Consider the following 13,961-nt stretch of genomic DNA (forward strand, 5'->3'; position numbering starts at 1 on the left):
TTTTAGGTTGTCTAAGTGACTTATATATTACGTTTAACCTGAGTAGCGGAAGTCTGCGGTGATCTGAAAATGATGTGCCGGGAGTTGTGCCGTTCTCGGCAGCTCTAGTGACCCTCGAGCTCCCGGCTAGCTATCGAGCTGGCGGATAACAGACGTCTCCGAAAATGTCAGAGCACTTTTGCAAATATGCGATATCTTCATAAACTGAGCAGATATTTGAAGTTTACACAGCTACATTCTCGCCTGAAAATATGTTAAAGGTTTATTTTGTGACCCAGAAAGAGTAATAAGAGTAATATTAAAAACTTAGTAGCAGCCGCATTGTTCAAAACTGGAATTGGCTGGGCCGCGCTATGAGTTCTGGGATATGGTGGGCCATGAAGGATACACCCGACCCATCCTTCAAATTCTGGGAAAAGGAGGACGCATTTTTCGGCTGCATTCGGAGGAGTCTACGAATTTGGACAGCCGTCGTCGCGTTGCTGTGGCATAATCGGCCTACAAATGCAGCCTCAGGAGGATGCAGCCCATGAATTTGGACACGACCTATACCAGTCTGTCCTGGTGACGAGAGAGCTTAAAAGTAGCTGGTAGCTGACAGGGATGCCTACTGGGTGAGGCATGTCCCCCCAGGTGGAGGTCCCTGAGCAGGGCCAGAAGAGAGAGATTACATGTCTCGGCTCTCATCTCTGAATGTCTTGGTGTTGGGCTTTCCTTCAACTACAACAACTACAACAGCTCAACAGGCCAAACCCTACAAACCACTGCCCCATCCCTTTCTGCCTCAAATATTTGTCAGTAATTCTAAAATTTTAAGCACTAAATGACCATTTTTGGTGCATTATTTTTCATCTACAAGCAAAGCCTCACACAGGCATGTCTTTTTCTGGATATTTGTTCAAAATGCAACCCCCTTGTTCCTTCAATTACAGCTAATCAACAGGATACGCAGAAAACATCTTTGGGGACTCTTCGAGGAATTCCACAGTGCTGACTCCTTCACAGATGTTCACTGTCAAAGACACAATGCGTTCTTATCGGATTCATTCTTTGAATCAGATAAGATTCAAAGAATCTTATCAAAGAATCTTATCTTGCTGATCTGATTCATTCAAAGAATGAATCAGATCAGCAAGGACCCACAAAAACAATACATGGACACCTTTTGATTTTCTAAAGTTAGAGAAAGTTATTCGTTAATAGTTCAGTCTTTTTTTGTTTGTTTGTTTCTTATCGTTTTTCATTACAGAAACTCCCGGAGGAGATTGTTTTCTCTTAAAGTGCTGTAGTCAGCTGTGCACTAGATGGCACCTCTGCGCAAACAGAAGCCTCCATGTGTCATTTGTTACAGATAACAGGAGTGTCAACACAAAAGAGTTGATTTAATGACAAAGAGACGAGAGACGAGGAAAGGAAGAATCTGTCCCAGAAGGTAAAGAAAGCACTGAATACAGCAATATATATATATATATATATATATATATATATATATATATATATATATATATATATATATTCAATTTAAAACTGCAGCTGTTCATTTCTTGGAAATCATCTTGAGAATTTTCCTAATTTCTTCTTTTTCCTACTTTCTGCAGACTGACCTCTATATTTAGGTGTGCAATTTTCACCTTCAGCACAGTCAAAAAGTAATGCTTGACACCTTTATGGAGCTTTGCTGTGCTGTAGGGTTTTTTTTTCCCCAAACATGTTCTTGTTTATATGAGCAGAAAACAGAGATGTGCAATCTTGTGAAAGTAATTTGTGTGCACACAGCATGTGAGCATGCCAGCAGGGAGGATGTGGTTGTCACATGGAGATGGAGGCATGCTGGAGTTTGAGGTTTGAAACAAGCAAATGCTGCATGTTGTTGTGCATTAATGCACAGATTAACTAGATTTAAGTGACTTTCAGCGAGACATATGCTTTGTTTAGCTAACTATGCCATGTTAAACACGTTTTATCCAAGTGTTTTTGGTTAAATGTCAAGCACTGTACTTTTAAATGACTTTAAACTCCTTCATCTTCTTGTAAACACAAAATAAGTCATTTTATATCACTGTGTATGCAGCACTGTGTGTGCTATAAAAACAGGATGGTATAAGGTGTGTAGGCTGCAGCAGCATTACCTCAAACACAGTAAGGGAATTCAAAGGAGTTTCAAAGTCTGAACATCTACAGCACATGTAATGATTACATTAAATGGTCTCAGGCCCATATAATGTGTACTATGACCTGTACAACTACTATCTCAAAACAGGGAACTTATCTCAGGTCCACACAACATCGAGCTTTCTGGGAAAGTAAACAAAGTAGAAACCGTTAAGAGCGATTCAGTGAGGAATGAGACCCCTTTATTTGACTCTCTGATCTAGTTTTATAATTTATTTTCATATATTTTATTTAAGTGAACAAAACTAACTGATATTAAACACCTTTTTCAAGAGGAGTGCACCATAAAGCAGCTTCAACCTATCGAGGATTTCTCTGCATTAACTAGCTCAATAAAACTTAAAATTATCCAATTAGAGAACTTGAATTCCATCGTAATTATTAAGGTTTGTTTTTGCTTCAATCTCTGTGTATGCTCACATACAACAGAGTGTTTGATGGACAAAGGATACTCCTTTAAAGATGACAGTGTTCATATTCAGGGCTGAAAGCATCAATGGTTTCTAAGAGGAGTAATGGAGGCTGTTTACATCCACTGTGACTGACCATCGCTGAACAGAGACATTGTCTTATGACAACAGCTATCAGCCATCTACGATACAATCTTGCGAACCTTTTCCACTCACACCTAGCCTCTAGTGATCTCAAGAAGTCACATGATAGGGTGGGGCAAAGTCTGGTTTCACCCTTAACCCTCTAGCATTTTAATGAGCCATGCCTTGTTTCACACCTTGGCTCATGTGATGATCCACATGATCACTAGTAGGTCAATGACCACCCCTAAATAGGAAAACCTACATTAGGAGATTAATACCTGGGCCTATCCTCCTTTGGGCTTTAGAACTGAAGAAGCCTCTTGGATGAGAAGTGAAACATCCTCACAAACTTAAAGAAGGCCGGTTACCGCTTATTTTAAGCTCTCAAGGTTATAATGACCTGGATGACTGAGACCACACAGATGTGTTTAATGCTTCATTTCACTCTTCTGTCACTGAAATTGAACAGAATGAATGCTAAACAGAACAAACCTTTCATGGAAAAACATTGAAAATAAAAATGCAGGTCCTGCAAATAAGGCAGTTGTTAATCTTGGTGATAAATATGCCAATATACATATCATTAGCAATCTGACACGTTCAACTTGTTAAACCTTAACCTCCATACATTTGGAGGTTAAAGTTGCTCATTCATTGACCTGACTTTATTTTGCTTCACAGTGCATCACTCTGGCCTAATGAGCAGCAAACATAGTACCAACTGCAAAACCTGCAAAAAGCCAAAGTTAACTGTCACGGACTGCATTGCACACAACACCAAATCCATTGTGCAAGACTCACGGTTAAAACAGCTACAATTCCAACCAAATGCACCATAAATATTAGAACAGTCACACTGACTGAAATTTAATGCACCTCTTCTGTCCTCAGGATACAAAATTCTTTGAATGAGCCTGCAAAAGTCAGCCTGCTCTATCATTTGATTTTCCACTCACAGCTCTGATTTGAAGGCACCATGGACCACACAGTGGATATTATCTCCGATCCAGATCCGTGGCTCAACAACACAAATGCAAACAGCACCTCCAGTTACATGCCTACCATGTCACCAGTAATGGACAAAACCATCAACATAATTATGATAATTGTCTTATTTGTGACCATGGTTTCACTGGGATGCACCATGGAGGTGTCCAAGATCAAGGTGACTACAGCAAGTTCAGTTTCATATGTGAGCTAAATGTAAGGAGACAATCTTATGCTAATGTGAACTTTTCTTCTTCTGTTTCCAGCATCATATGAGAAAACCTAAGGGGGTGGCTATCGCAGTCGTGGCTCAGTATGGCATAATGCCTCTCACAGCTTTTTTCTTAGCTAAGGTTGGTACTGATGCAAAGTGAAATAAGAGTATAAACACTACAGTAAGAAAGGCAGTAGGCATAATATGTTTGTACTGGAAAATATTTGTGTTCCTGTTTTTTCTTTACTTCATTTTTAATTGTCATTTCTAATGTTAGTAGCGCTAAAACAGTAAAATAAAGTATTTTCTGTTTTTTTCTGAATATATAAAATGGTCATTTAATCTGTTCACTGATTAAGAATTTATTCATGAACTATGACATTAACTGCAGAGGAATCATCAGTAATTAAAAAAAGTAATTAAAGAAAATGCTAAAGGTATTCTTAGTGCACATTTGTGTCATTATGAGATCTTGCTTTTGTTGCTTTTGCATATGAGGTTACTATGATTATTGCGTTACAGCTGTTTAAGTTGGCTGAAATAGCAGCTGTGGTGATTCTGATCTGTGGCTGCTGTCCCGGAGGAGCTCTGTCCAACATCCTGGCTTTGGCTCTTCAGGGCGACATGAACCTCAGGTACACAAACAGAAAATATTTAGCTACAAAACTGTTAATGCATTGGGTTTTTTCTTAAACGATCAAACGCACAAAGACATAAATCCTTAGAGATTATTAGTCTTTATTTTATTTGTAAAATTCAAAACCCCTTACTGCGGGAGGAAGTGCATTCCTAAATGGTTTGCTGTTAAAATCTCACATTTTTTAGGTATCTTCTTCTGACACCTCCAAATCCAGATGGTTTAATTTTCTTTGAAACAACTTTAAATATCACACAAGTTAAAGACACAAACCTGAAACCGTTTGTGTTTATTTAAATTCAGTTCTGGGAAAAGATATGCAATAAACTGTTTTTTTTTTAAGTTAAGCAACCTCATCCGTCTTGTTATCGTACCGCTGATAATCATAATACACCTTGCAGTCTGAAAAGCAGTGATACACGTTATTAGAAATGAATGTCTTACAGATCATCAACATTTTATCATAACAGAGCGACACCTAGGCGTTATACTTTCACTCGGCTAGCCTTTCACCTCGTCTCTTATCTCTCCCTTATGAAGCAACAGGTGGTTACTTTAGGCTTCGAGACAGTCCTCCTTTATCTGATATGTGAGGACCTCGTTTGGCCTGTTGCTCTTAAACATGATCAGTGAGGACAGACTGTGGGCAATGAGGGCAAAGAATGCAGATTGTTTCAGTCACTACAAGCTTGTTATCTTGTTATATAACCAAGTGCCTGGAAGAACATCGTTATCTCACACAACCCCACTAATGTTTTATGAATTAGAATTTTTGTTTTTGTTTCATTTGGGAACAAGAAAATGACCACTGACAAAACAGGAACTCTGATCAACAAAGGAATGTTAACAAGAGCGTAATGGCATGTACTAGAGTTGCATAACACAGTGTAGCAGCCAACCTTGTAACAATTAGTTGGCAAGCATGTCATGGGCTCCCAAACCAGCAAAAATAACACAAGCAATGTTTCGGCAGGATATGAGGAATTTCCAGTTAGGCAGGGTTTTGGAAGTAATGCATGAGGCTCCCAAACGGTGAGCTGCTCACAAGAGGAAAAGTGGGAAAACTGGACTGTGCTTTTGATAGCATGTAGAAATAAGAGGAACATCCACTCTGCGATCTTAACAATTAACATAAGGACTGCTCTTGGCTTCTAGAGACCTTGCTGCTTAATTTAGACATGATATTCAATTCAATTCAATTCTATTTATGTGCCAAATCACAACAACAGTCACGTCAAGGTGCTTTATATTGTAAGGTAGACTGTACAATAACACATACAGAGAAAAACCCAAGAATCATTTGATCCCTATGAGAAAGCACTTTGGTGACAGTGGGAAGGAAAAACTCCCTTTTAACAGGAAGAAACCTCCAGCAGAACCAGGCTCAGGGAGGGGGGACATCTGCTGGGACCAATTGGGGTGAGAGAAGGAAGACAGGATAAGACATGTTCTGGAAGAGAGCCAAAGATTAATAATAAGTATGATTCAGTGCAGAGAGGTATATTAACACATAATGAGTGAGAAATGTGACTGAAGAAACACTCAGTATGATATGAAGTCTTTCCACTGGGCTCTTGCTTGCTATTTGTAAAAACTGCTTTTCTTCAGTCAAATTTTACCTCATCTAGATTATAATATTTTCAATTTTCAATTCACTTTTTGTAAAGGGGAATTAAAGTCCAGAGCATTCAATTTCTGGTAAAACGGGAATGTTTCGCAGTGGATTTTTGTTGCCTTTTTGCCTTGAAACCCTAAGTAATGTACACATGGCTGCACAAATATTCTTCTTCTACTATTTCTTGTTGTTGTTCATATTAATTATTTTTTTCTTCTCATTGCTTGGCTTAACCTCAGAATACTGATACTGAATACACATTATTTATGTTGTATGTAAACACATCTGAGACAGAAATATAGTCTTTCTGCAGTTTAGAAAGAGACAGTATATTTCTTCCACATTGGTTTCTCTTCATTGGCTCATAGGGGGTCATCTGATTGCAGGGTCTTTACCTTGCAAAATAAAGCACCTTGAGGTAACTGTTGTTGTGATTTGGCACTATATAAACAGAATGTATTTAACCTCTGGAACAGTCAGAATTTGTGCAACCTGTTCGTGTTGTGTTTATGAAGTGTCTCACACTATGATAAATTTTGAATGCATTTTGTCAACATAATGCTGAGAAGGAAATTTTGAGCATTATGGTGCTACAAAAAGATAAAAGCTGTCATGGTCTCACGCTTATCTTTTTCCTTCAGCATCGTGATGACCTCTTGCTCAACGTTGCTGGCTCTTGGTATGATGCCTCTCCTGCTCTACCTCTACTGTCAGGGTTTCTCCGACCTGCAGAACGCTGTCCCTTATGTTGAAATTATCGTATCACTGGTCATGATCCTGGTGCCGTGCGGCATTGGCATCATCATCAATACCTACAGGCCGCAGTACTCAAAGATCATCACAAAGGTCTGTGCATACTCACAAGAGTCTGAAGGTTGGACAGATCACTAGAACTGATAAACAGTGTTGATTAACTGGCACAGAGATGTTTATCAGTACATCATCAGTCAAAACGTTCTTACATCAATCAAGTGTTTGATTTTGTGTGTCACATGTTTTAAATGAATCTTTCTCATTTTTCTCACATCACATGACTACCCAGTGAGTCCTAAAGAGTTCTTTGGACCAGGGTGGTATATAGGTAACTAGGTCAATGTGAACCAGTACATGGTTTAGAGAATGGTGTTCTGGTTTTTGGATGGTAAAGGATCTCTGTATCACTTCGAAATCAGAAATCAGGCTTCACTATTTGTTACTGGATCGGCTTATTTTTGGTTTTGATCTTTTTATTGGATCTGTTGACAACAGAGTCAGGTCCTTAAGTTTTTCAACAGTCATTTTTTGTAGTTTTGCATCTGTACACAATCATGGTGGGTTTTAAATCAAGCAATCAAGTTGTGACTCAAGTCAGACTTTCAGCTTTAATTTAAAAAAAGTAATTACCTTAACTGTTTACTACTGTGGTCAAATACAAGTTCAGCTCACAATGTTTTATCTGCCACATTTGTTATGAAGTAAAAGGGAATACGCCTCATTTTGCCTTAAAATGCTTGTCAGTCAACTGTCAAATTGCTATGGAGTTGATTTGTTTCGTGTCCTGCTGTTTGCAGGTAGGCCTAATTATAATGATGATTTTTATTGTGGTGATCGTCACCTTAACCAACATTGGAATCGGAAGAGTCATGCTGACTGTGCTGTCTCCTCCGCTCTTGGCCATCGCTGCTCTCATGCCTTTGATAGGCTACTCCTTTGGATATGTCCTCTCTGCGATCTTCAGACTCAGCCAGTCGTAGGTTCTTTGGCTTAATTCAGTCATCGAGTCAAGTCAAGGCAGTCACATCAAAGATGAAAGAATTATGAGCCTTTCTGTTTATATTCATGACTCATGAACATGTGTGTCTGTCACCAGGGAGCGGAGGACCGTTTCTGTGGAAACAGGCTGTCAGAACATCCAGCTGTGCATCACCATATTGAAGATAGCTTTCCCCCAGGAAGTGATAGGCCCTCTGTTTCTGTTCCCAATGATCTATGGGTCTTTTCAGGTGACGGAGGCATTGGTGCTCGTCGTGCTGTTCAGGTGCTACCGAAGGTTCACGAAAAAGGAGAAAGGTACATCAGGTTATCTAAGGCCTTTTATGACACAAGAAAAAACATGGGGAACAAACAGGGAGAGTAAACAAGAATAAGTTCAGCCTTGACCCTTTATAGTGTTGATGATTAATAACAGTTGTTAGTGGGCATTAATCTAAGCAAGGCAGATTTGATGTAAGCTTTTATTTTGTAGGTTATAGAGACCAATCTTGAACCTCTAATGACATACCCTCATTTGTTTCCTCATTTAATAGCATCAAAACTGACCTTTTATAAAGGTACATAGAACATAGAGGGGTGTTTATTCTACTGTATATAATTTCCTTGTTATTCATCTGAACTAAAGATATTAAATATAAAACAGACTGGAGTCTGAATTACAAGTATGAGATCTTAGAATAACTTTTGTTAGTTTTTAAAACAAAGGCTGTTGTAAATGTTGGGAAGGACCAGTTTATACTTTAGTCATGCTGAAACACTGAAACAAGACTTTTCACCTTAAAAAAACAAAAAAACAATGTCACTAAAAATATAAGGTATGAAGGCTCTAATACAAACAGTAAAGCCTTGCATTTGTGTTTTTTAAAAATTGGAAGAATAGTGTTAAAAATACTTTTTGATGTGTAGCGCAAGGGAAAGCTGGACTTTTTTCCACAACATACTTTTTGACTTCTCATTACAGTAAAGCACAAATATAATTTTTCTGTCCTGTCAGCCAGCATGAAGTAGCTCTCTTAAACACTGTTGGTGCTTTTTTCTGCTTCCATGTGTCAAAATTGGCCTATTTTTTATGTAGATGAATATCCAGACCACAGAGTTTCATATTTCACCACAAGTTGATCAACTTTTGTGCAAGATCTCGGTTTGTGTTTATAATGGATCTGCTTATTTGACTCACAGAGACTTACCAGCCTGCGGTCACTGAAGAGGAGCTGAAAGAGACGACTGAGGGGACTGTGTGACCTCAATCACCACCCATGTATTGTACAGCCTACAGCTGACTAAACAAACAGAAAAATGCACAGCCGTATAGCTGGTCTTGATTTTTATACTGTATTGTGATCTGAAACCTCTAAGTGCATTAGAAACTTCAGTTTTTTATTGGTTAAGTCTATTGTCTTTCTACACCATGCAAACATCATCATAGTTTTGACTGAAAATAAAATCTTCATGTACAAAAATGTATTTTTACAAACTCATTTGAAGACTACATTTAAAAGTCTGCAATCTACACATGAATCCCAAATAAAAGCACAGCCACGCAATATAATGCAAGAAGGAACAGCATCCTTTAGTCAGTCGTAACTATGGCCATAAAAAGCATGAACATATGTGATTGCAACATTATAATTGCAAACATGTGCTGCTGCTAGTCCATTCAGAGCTTTTATTGTTACCAAGAGGGCCGTCTTCGTAAGCTGGAAAACAAAAAACAACTTGGACTTCTTACAGTGGAAGAATCTCTTTCTTTAGATCCTTGGAAAAAGCTCAACAAGTTCAACAAGAAATAATCAGTTATCATCAGTAAACTAACACATGTTTTTCCATTGCATAATGTGATTGCAATTTGATGATTGATGATTTTGCAGAGTGGTTTGTGATGAATCATCTGCTGAATGTAAATAAGACCAGAGAGATTGTGATCAGCTTCAGAAGGAAGAGGACAGCTACAGAACCCATCACTGTCCTTGGACAGGATGATGCTGTGGTGTGACACAGGTATCATAGAGTATGTGTATAAGGAAGGCAAGGAAACGAATTTCTTAATTTAGAGGAGCTTATTGGGTAATAGTTGAGTAAAGGTCTCACTGATGTTAAACACGTTTTCAAGAGAGACCTGAGAGCTGCACCATGAAGCAGGTTCAGGTTAAAATCCCCAGTTATCAACTTCTTATTACTTGTTATCACTGGCTTCATGCTTCACATAAAACAGGGTGGCCTGTCGTTGGACTGTCATGTCTGCAACTTAAAAGAAACGGTGATAGAAGAATATGAGAGACATCAAGACAGCAAAACTGGATGCAGGACTGCTTTTTCTGGCCTGCTGGAGGGGAGGTGATTCAAGGTGACTCATTTTCTACATTGAATATTCACTATAATACCTCAAGTGTATGAGTTTTATTAACTGTAATACCAGCAATGTACAAAATATTTGTCAGAAATCTTTGGCAAATTAAAAAAAAAAAGTGGAGGACAAGAGAAAACTGCAGCGGATGGTGAGGGCGGCAGAGTGGGCAACTGCCACTTCACTAACCCCCCTCAGAGTAGGGCTGTGCGATATGACCAAAATCTCATATCCCGATATAAAACATCTATCGTCCAATAACGATATAAATCACAAAAATGTAACATTTTCTGTAAATTCGGTGAATCTCGGGTAGCTGAAGTGTTTCCAGCTGGGCATCGTGCACTGTAAAATGTAATATTGTGTTTAATTAAAAATATTAAAAAGGCTGAACTTAGTTTTTATCAATTTGTTATTAGAACTCGATTTAAATAAGTTACCAGTACTTTTTATGCAAACACGCTGATAAACTCAATTTATTTGAGTTGTCTTAACTTAGAAAAACTAAGTAAGATGGAAGTTTTGCTTCTCAGTGCGGAAGGATGAAAGATGTGTTTTGAAAATGCCACGTGACTACCGTCCTCCTCCCTCTCGGATCAGTTCGCATGTTCATGGTGCCAGCATTTGTTATGGAATATGTTGAGCAAACCTGGAAAAGCGTCAGCTCAAGATATTATTGTTGTCATTGCTGTGGATCTTTACCTGATACACTGACTTGGCGAGTAAATGTTTACTCTTATTCAAACTGATTTTGTGGCTTCTCTTAGTTTAGCACCAGGTTTATAATCTTGTTAGCTAGTTAGTGTTAGCCTACACTGTTCCAAAAATAGTAATGTCAAATGATTTTACTGTGTATTTTACAGATGTGTACTGTTTTTCTAGAATATCATTACATTTACATAAGTAGACTGTGATCTGACACGTCAAATGTAAAATAACATAACATCACTGTAAATGTAATAAAACACAATTTACTTGTTTGTTAAATATATTTTGTTGTACATATGCATATTTAGATTGTAAAAATACATCCAGAAATGTCTCCCATCATGCCTTGGGACATGTGCTGCTGTTTAGATGTTCTTGTTTTATTGTTTATGGTTACGTTACTTTAAACCGTTATCTTGAATGTTGTGTTTACGCCGTGGTGCAGAGTCACTGACAGTTGTTGTTTTGTAGCGAGAGTGCTGTACCATGAGTGACTTCTGTTGTGCTGTTGTTGAACATTGAGGCACATTGTAGCACCGTAAGTGTTTTATTAAGGAGCTCCCCCTACCAGCTTGGAGTTAAATAACAAGCTCAAGCTCTCTCTTTGAGCTTCTTTGTTAAGATTTCTCTGCATGCCACAATGTAAAACATTGCATGGCCACGCTGTGCTAATTATATGTATTGAAAAAGAAATGTAGAGGTAGGAATTGCAATTAATATAAATAACATGACGCTAAGCATCGGCCAATGAATGTGAACTAACAACAAGGTTGCGGGTAACGCTGCGACCGTAGGAAAAAACCCTAATATGAAGGTATTTTTCTGTGCATTTTACAGTAATGTTCTGTTCTTCTAGAATATCATTAAAGTTACGTAAATAGACTTTGACTTCACATTTTGAATGTAAATTAACACTAAATCACTGTAATGTAATACAACATAATTGTCATGATTATTAAATGTATCTGTCTGTACATATGCATATTTAGAATGTTAAAATACATTCACAAATGTATCATGATCTCACAAATATCTGTCCGTTATTTGAAAGATCGAATTCAAATGTAATGCTATGGAAAAGTATATAACATGATCCCTATAAGCTTGTGTTACATCACATAAGTATTATTATCGTTGCGAATTAGGCCGTTCGTGGCTCAAGAGTTGGCAGTTCGCCTTGTGATCAGAAGATTGCCGGTTCGCGCCCCGGCTCGGACACTCTCCGTCGTTGTGTCCGTGGTCAAGACTCTTCACCTACCGCCTACTAGTGATAACCAAAGGGGCCGATGGTGCGATATGGCAGCCTCGCCTCTGTCAGTCTGTCCCAGGGCATGCAATCAATTATTACTTAAACCAGCTGTTAACTGTATATTTCTGTACATTTACGTATTATGATTCATATTTCCACATTCAGTCACCTTGTTTATAGATAATTTCATTGTTTGATCTTCGGGAGGTGCAGCTGTAACAGGGTCATAAATCACATCTTGTTATAATTACACAAAATGTGTTCTAAACCCCCAAACCGTTCCTTTTATACCTGACTTTTAGGACCTCCAAGCCTGTAGTTATGTTCATTATCAGTTAGAGCCCCTCCTCATTCTTTTCTTCTTCTTCTTTGGTGCACTCCTATAAATACAGTGTACCCCTTTTGCCTCTCCCCTTTTCTACAATTCCCCTGTGGGAGAGGTGGGTGTCATTTCTTTCCAACACCTTAAAACACACATATAATTCATATTTAGCCACCCTGATGTTTCTGATTGTGATTTTAGTTCAATTATTGCCATTATTAAGCCTGTTTTTGTTAGATGTTATGTGTAGTGTATCATAAATGTGTTTTAGGCGCCATAAATGCTAGCATGAATATATACTCCTTGCTAGCTTGGAAGTTGTGGTGGGTTGAGCTAACCCTCTTCCCCACTGTTTGTATTTGGTCGTAGGAGCTGTAGTGGGCAAATTATTTACTTGGAGGTCTTTCTTTCTTTTACCTTTTTTTATCAGACACAACGCAGAACCACACTGGTTACACTTGGTGCCATCCTTGCGCAGGGGCCATGCTAATCTTCTCTGTATCGTATCCAATTTAGCGTACGCGCTTGCCGTGACCCCTCACATCGCCAATCCTCCTCCTCCTTCTGCTGCCGCTATTTTCCCGCCTCCTCTCTGCAGCTGTGCGCTGTATGCCAGGGTCCTGTGCCCTGCGCTTTGACTCACAGGTTTTTATATTGTGCCTGTGTGACCAATGCCCCGCAATTTGGCTTGCAGGCATCTCTGTCACGTGTGAACTTAAACGGCAAATTCGTAGATGATCATTTCTGTCACTGTTTCATATTGTTGCCTCAAATTATACAGGCACGGATTGTAATTAATTAATAAATTTTTTTCTATTGGTATTGGCTTTTACAGTCTGTTTTAATTGAGAGGAGAAAACAACATTTGATTTTATTTTGTATGGTGTTTTGATTCTTTGATGTTTTTTTCCCCCCCACATTTCATTGTTTTGTGAAGTTTTACATAATTGTGTGTGGGGGTTAGGCTCATTTTTTTCTTCTTTTTGCTGTTAAACAGTGATATCCCACCTGGGCCAACTTGTTAGGTGAGGAAACTGCGGATAGCGCTATGCCTGATCTGTTCTTTGCGGGGAGTAATGTGACCTTTGGTTTGGGAAGGGGTCATCAGATTGCTCCAAAGTGTTTTGGGAGGGGTAGGCCAGTAGTCCTGGGTATTGGTACCCACACTGTAGACCAGTCAGTGATGCACTCACCATTAATGCCAGCTAGCTCCACACCAGCTGCTTGCGAACGCCAAACACACACCCAGGCTGTCACTAGTGACATGTTGAGCAGCTTGATTACTGACTTAGCAAAACAAATTGGGGAAAATATCACATCCTCTCTTAACTCTATGCACCAGCCAGCCCCCACCCAGCCACAGTCTCCCCAGAATGTGCCCTCGAGCTGCAATGACCAGTCCCAGCTGAAGGTTGTTGTTCAGTC

At 38.9% G+C, this 13,961-nt stretch overlaps 1 protein-coding gene and 1 non-coding gene across 2 annotated transcripts; one reads left to right on the forward strand and one right to left on the reverse strand.

The window, feature by feature from the left end:
- Nucleotides 1–1,291: 1,291 nt before the first annotated feature.
- Nucleotides 1,292–11,868, forward strand: slc10a1 (solute carrier family 10 member 1). The gene is made up of 8 exons (XM_086264703.1): nucleotides 1,292–1,432; nucleotides 3,667–3,873; nucleotides 3,962–4,048; nucleotides 4,432–4,544; nucleotides 6,803–7,007; nucleotides 7,712–7,890; nucleotides 8,011–8,210; nucleotides 9,093–11,868. The coding sequence occupies exons 2-8, from the start codon at nucleotides 3,685–3,687 to the stop codon at nucleotides 9,152–9,154; spliced, it is 1,035 nt and encodes a 344-aa protein (XP_086120829.1). The 5' UTR covers nucleotides 1,292–1,432; nucleotides 3,667–3,684; the 3' UTR covers nucleotides 9,155–11,868.
- Nucleotides 11,869–12,967: 1,099 nt separating this feature from the next.
- LOC147312868 (U6 spliceosomal RNA) lies at nucleotides 12,968–13,074 on the reverse strand. Its single transcript, XR_015125235.1, has one exon. It is a non-coding gene; the product is annotated as a U6 spliceosomal RNA (small nuclear RNA).
- Nucleotides 13,075–13,961: the final 887 nt, after the last annotated feature.

This window comes from Aulonocara sp. 'chitande type north' Nkhata Bay, linkage group LG15, assembly GCF_057382095.1.
Source record: "Aulonocara sp. 'chitande type north' Nkhata Bay isolate Kocher_YH1m ecotype deep benthic linkage group LG15, A_spYH_male_GT1.1, whole genome shotgun sequence".
Taxonomy (NCBI): domain Eukaryota; kingdom Metazoa; phylum Chordata; class Actinopteri; order Cichliformes; family Cichlidae; genus Aulonocara; species Aulonocara sp. 'chitande type north' Nkhata Bay.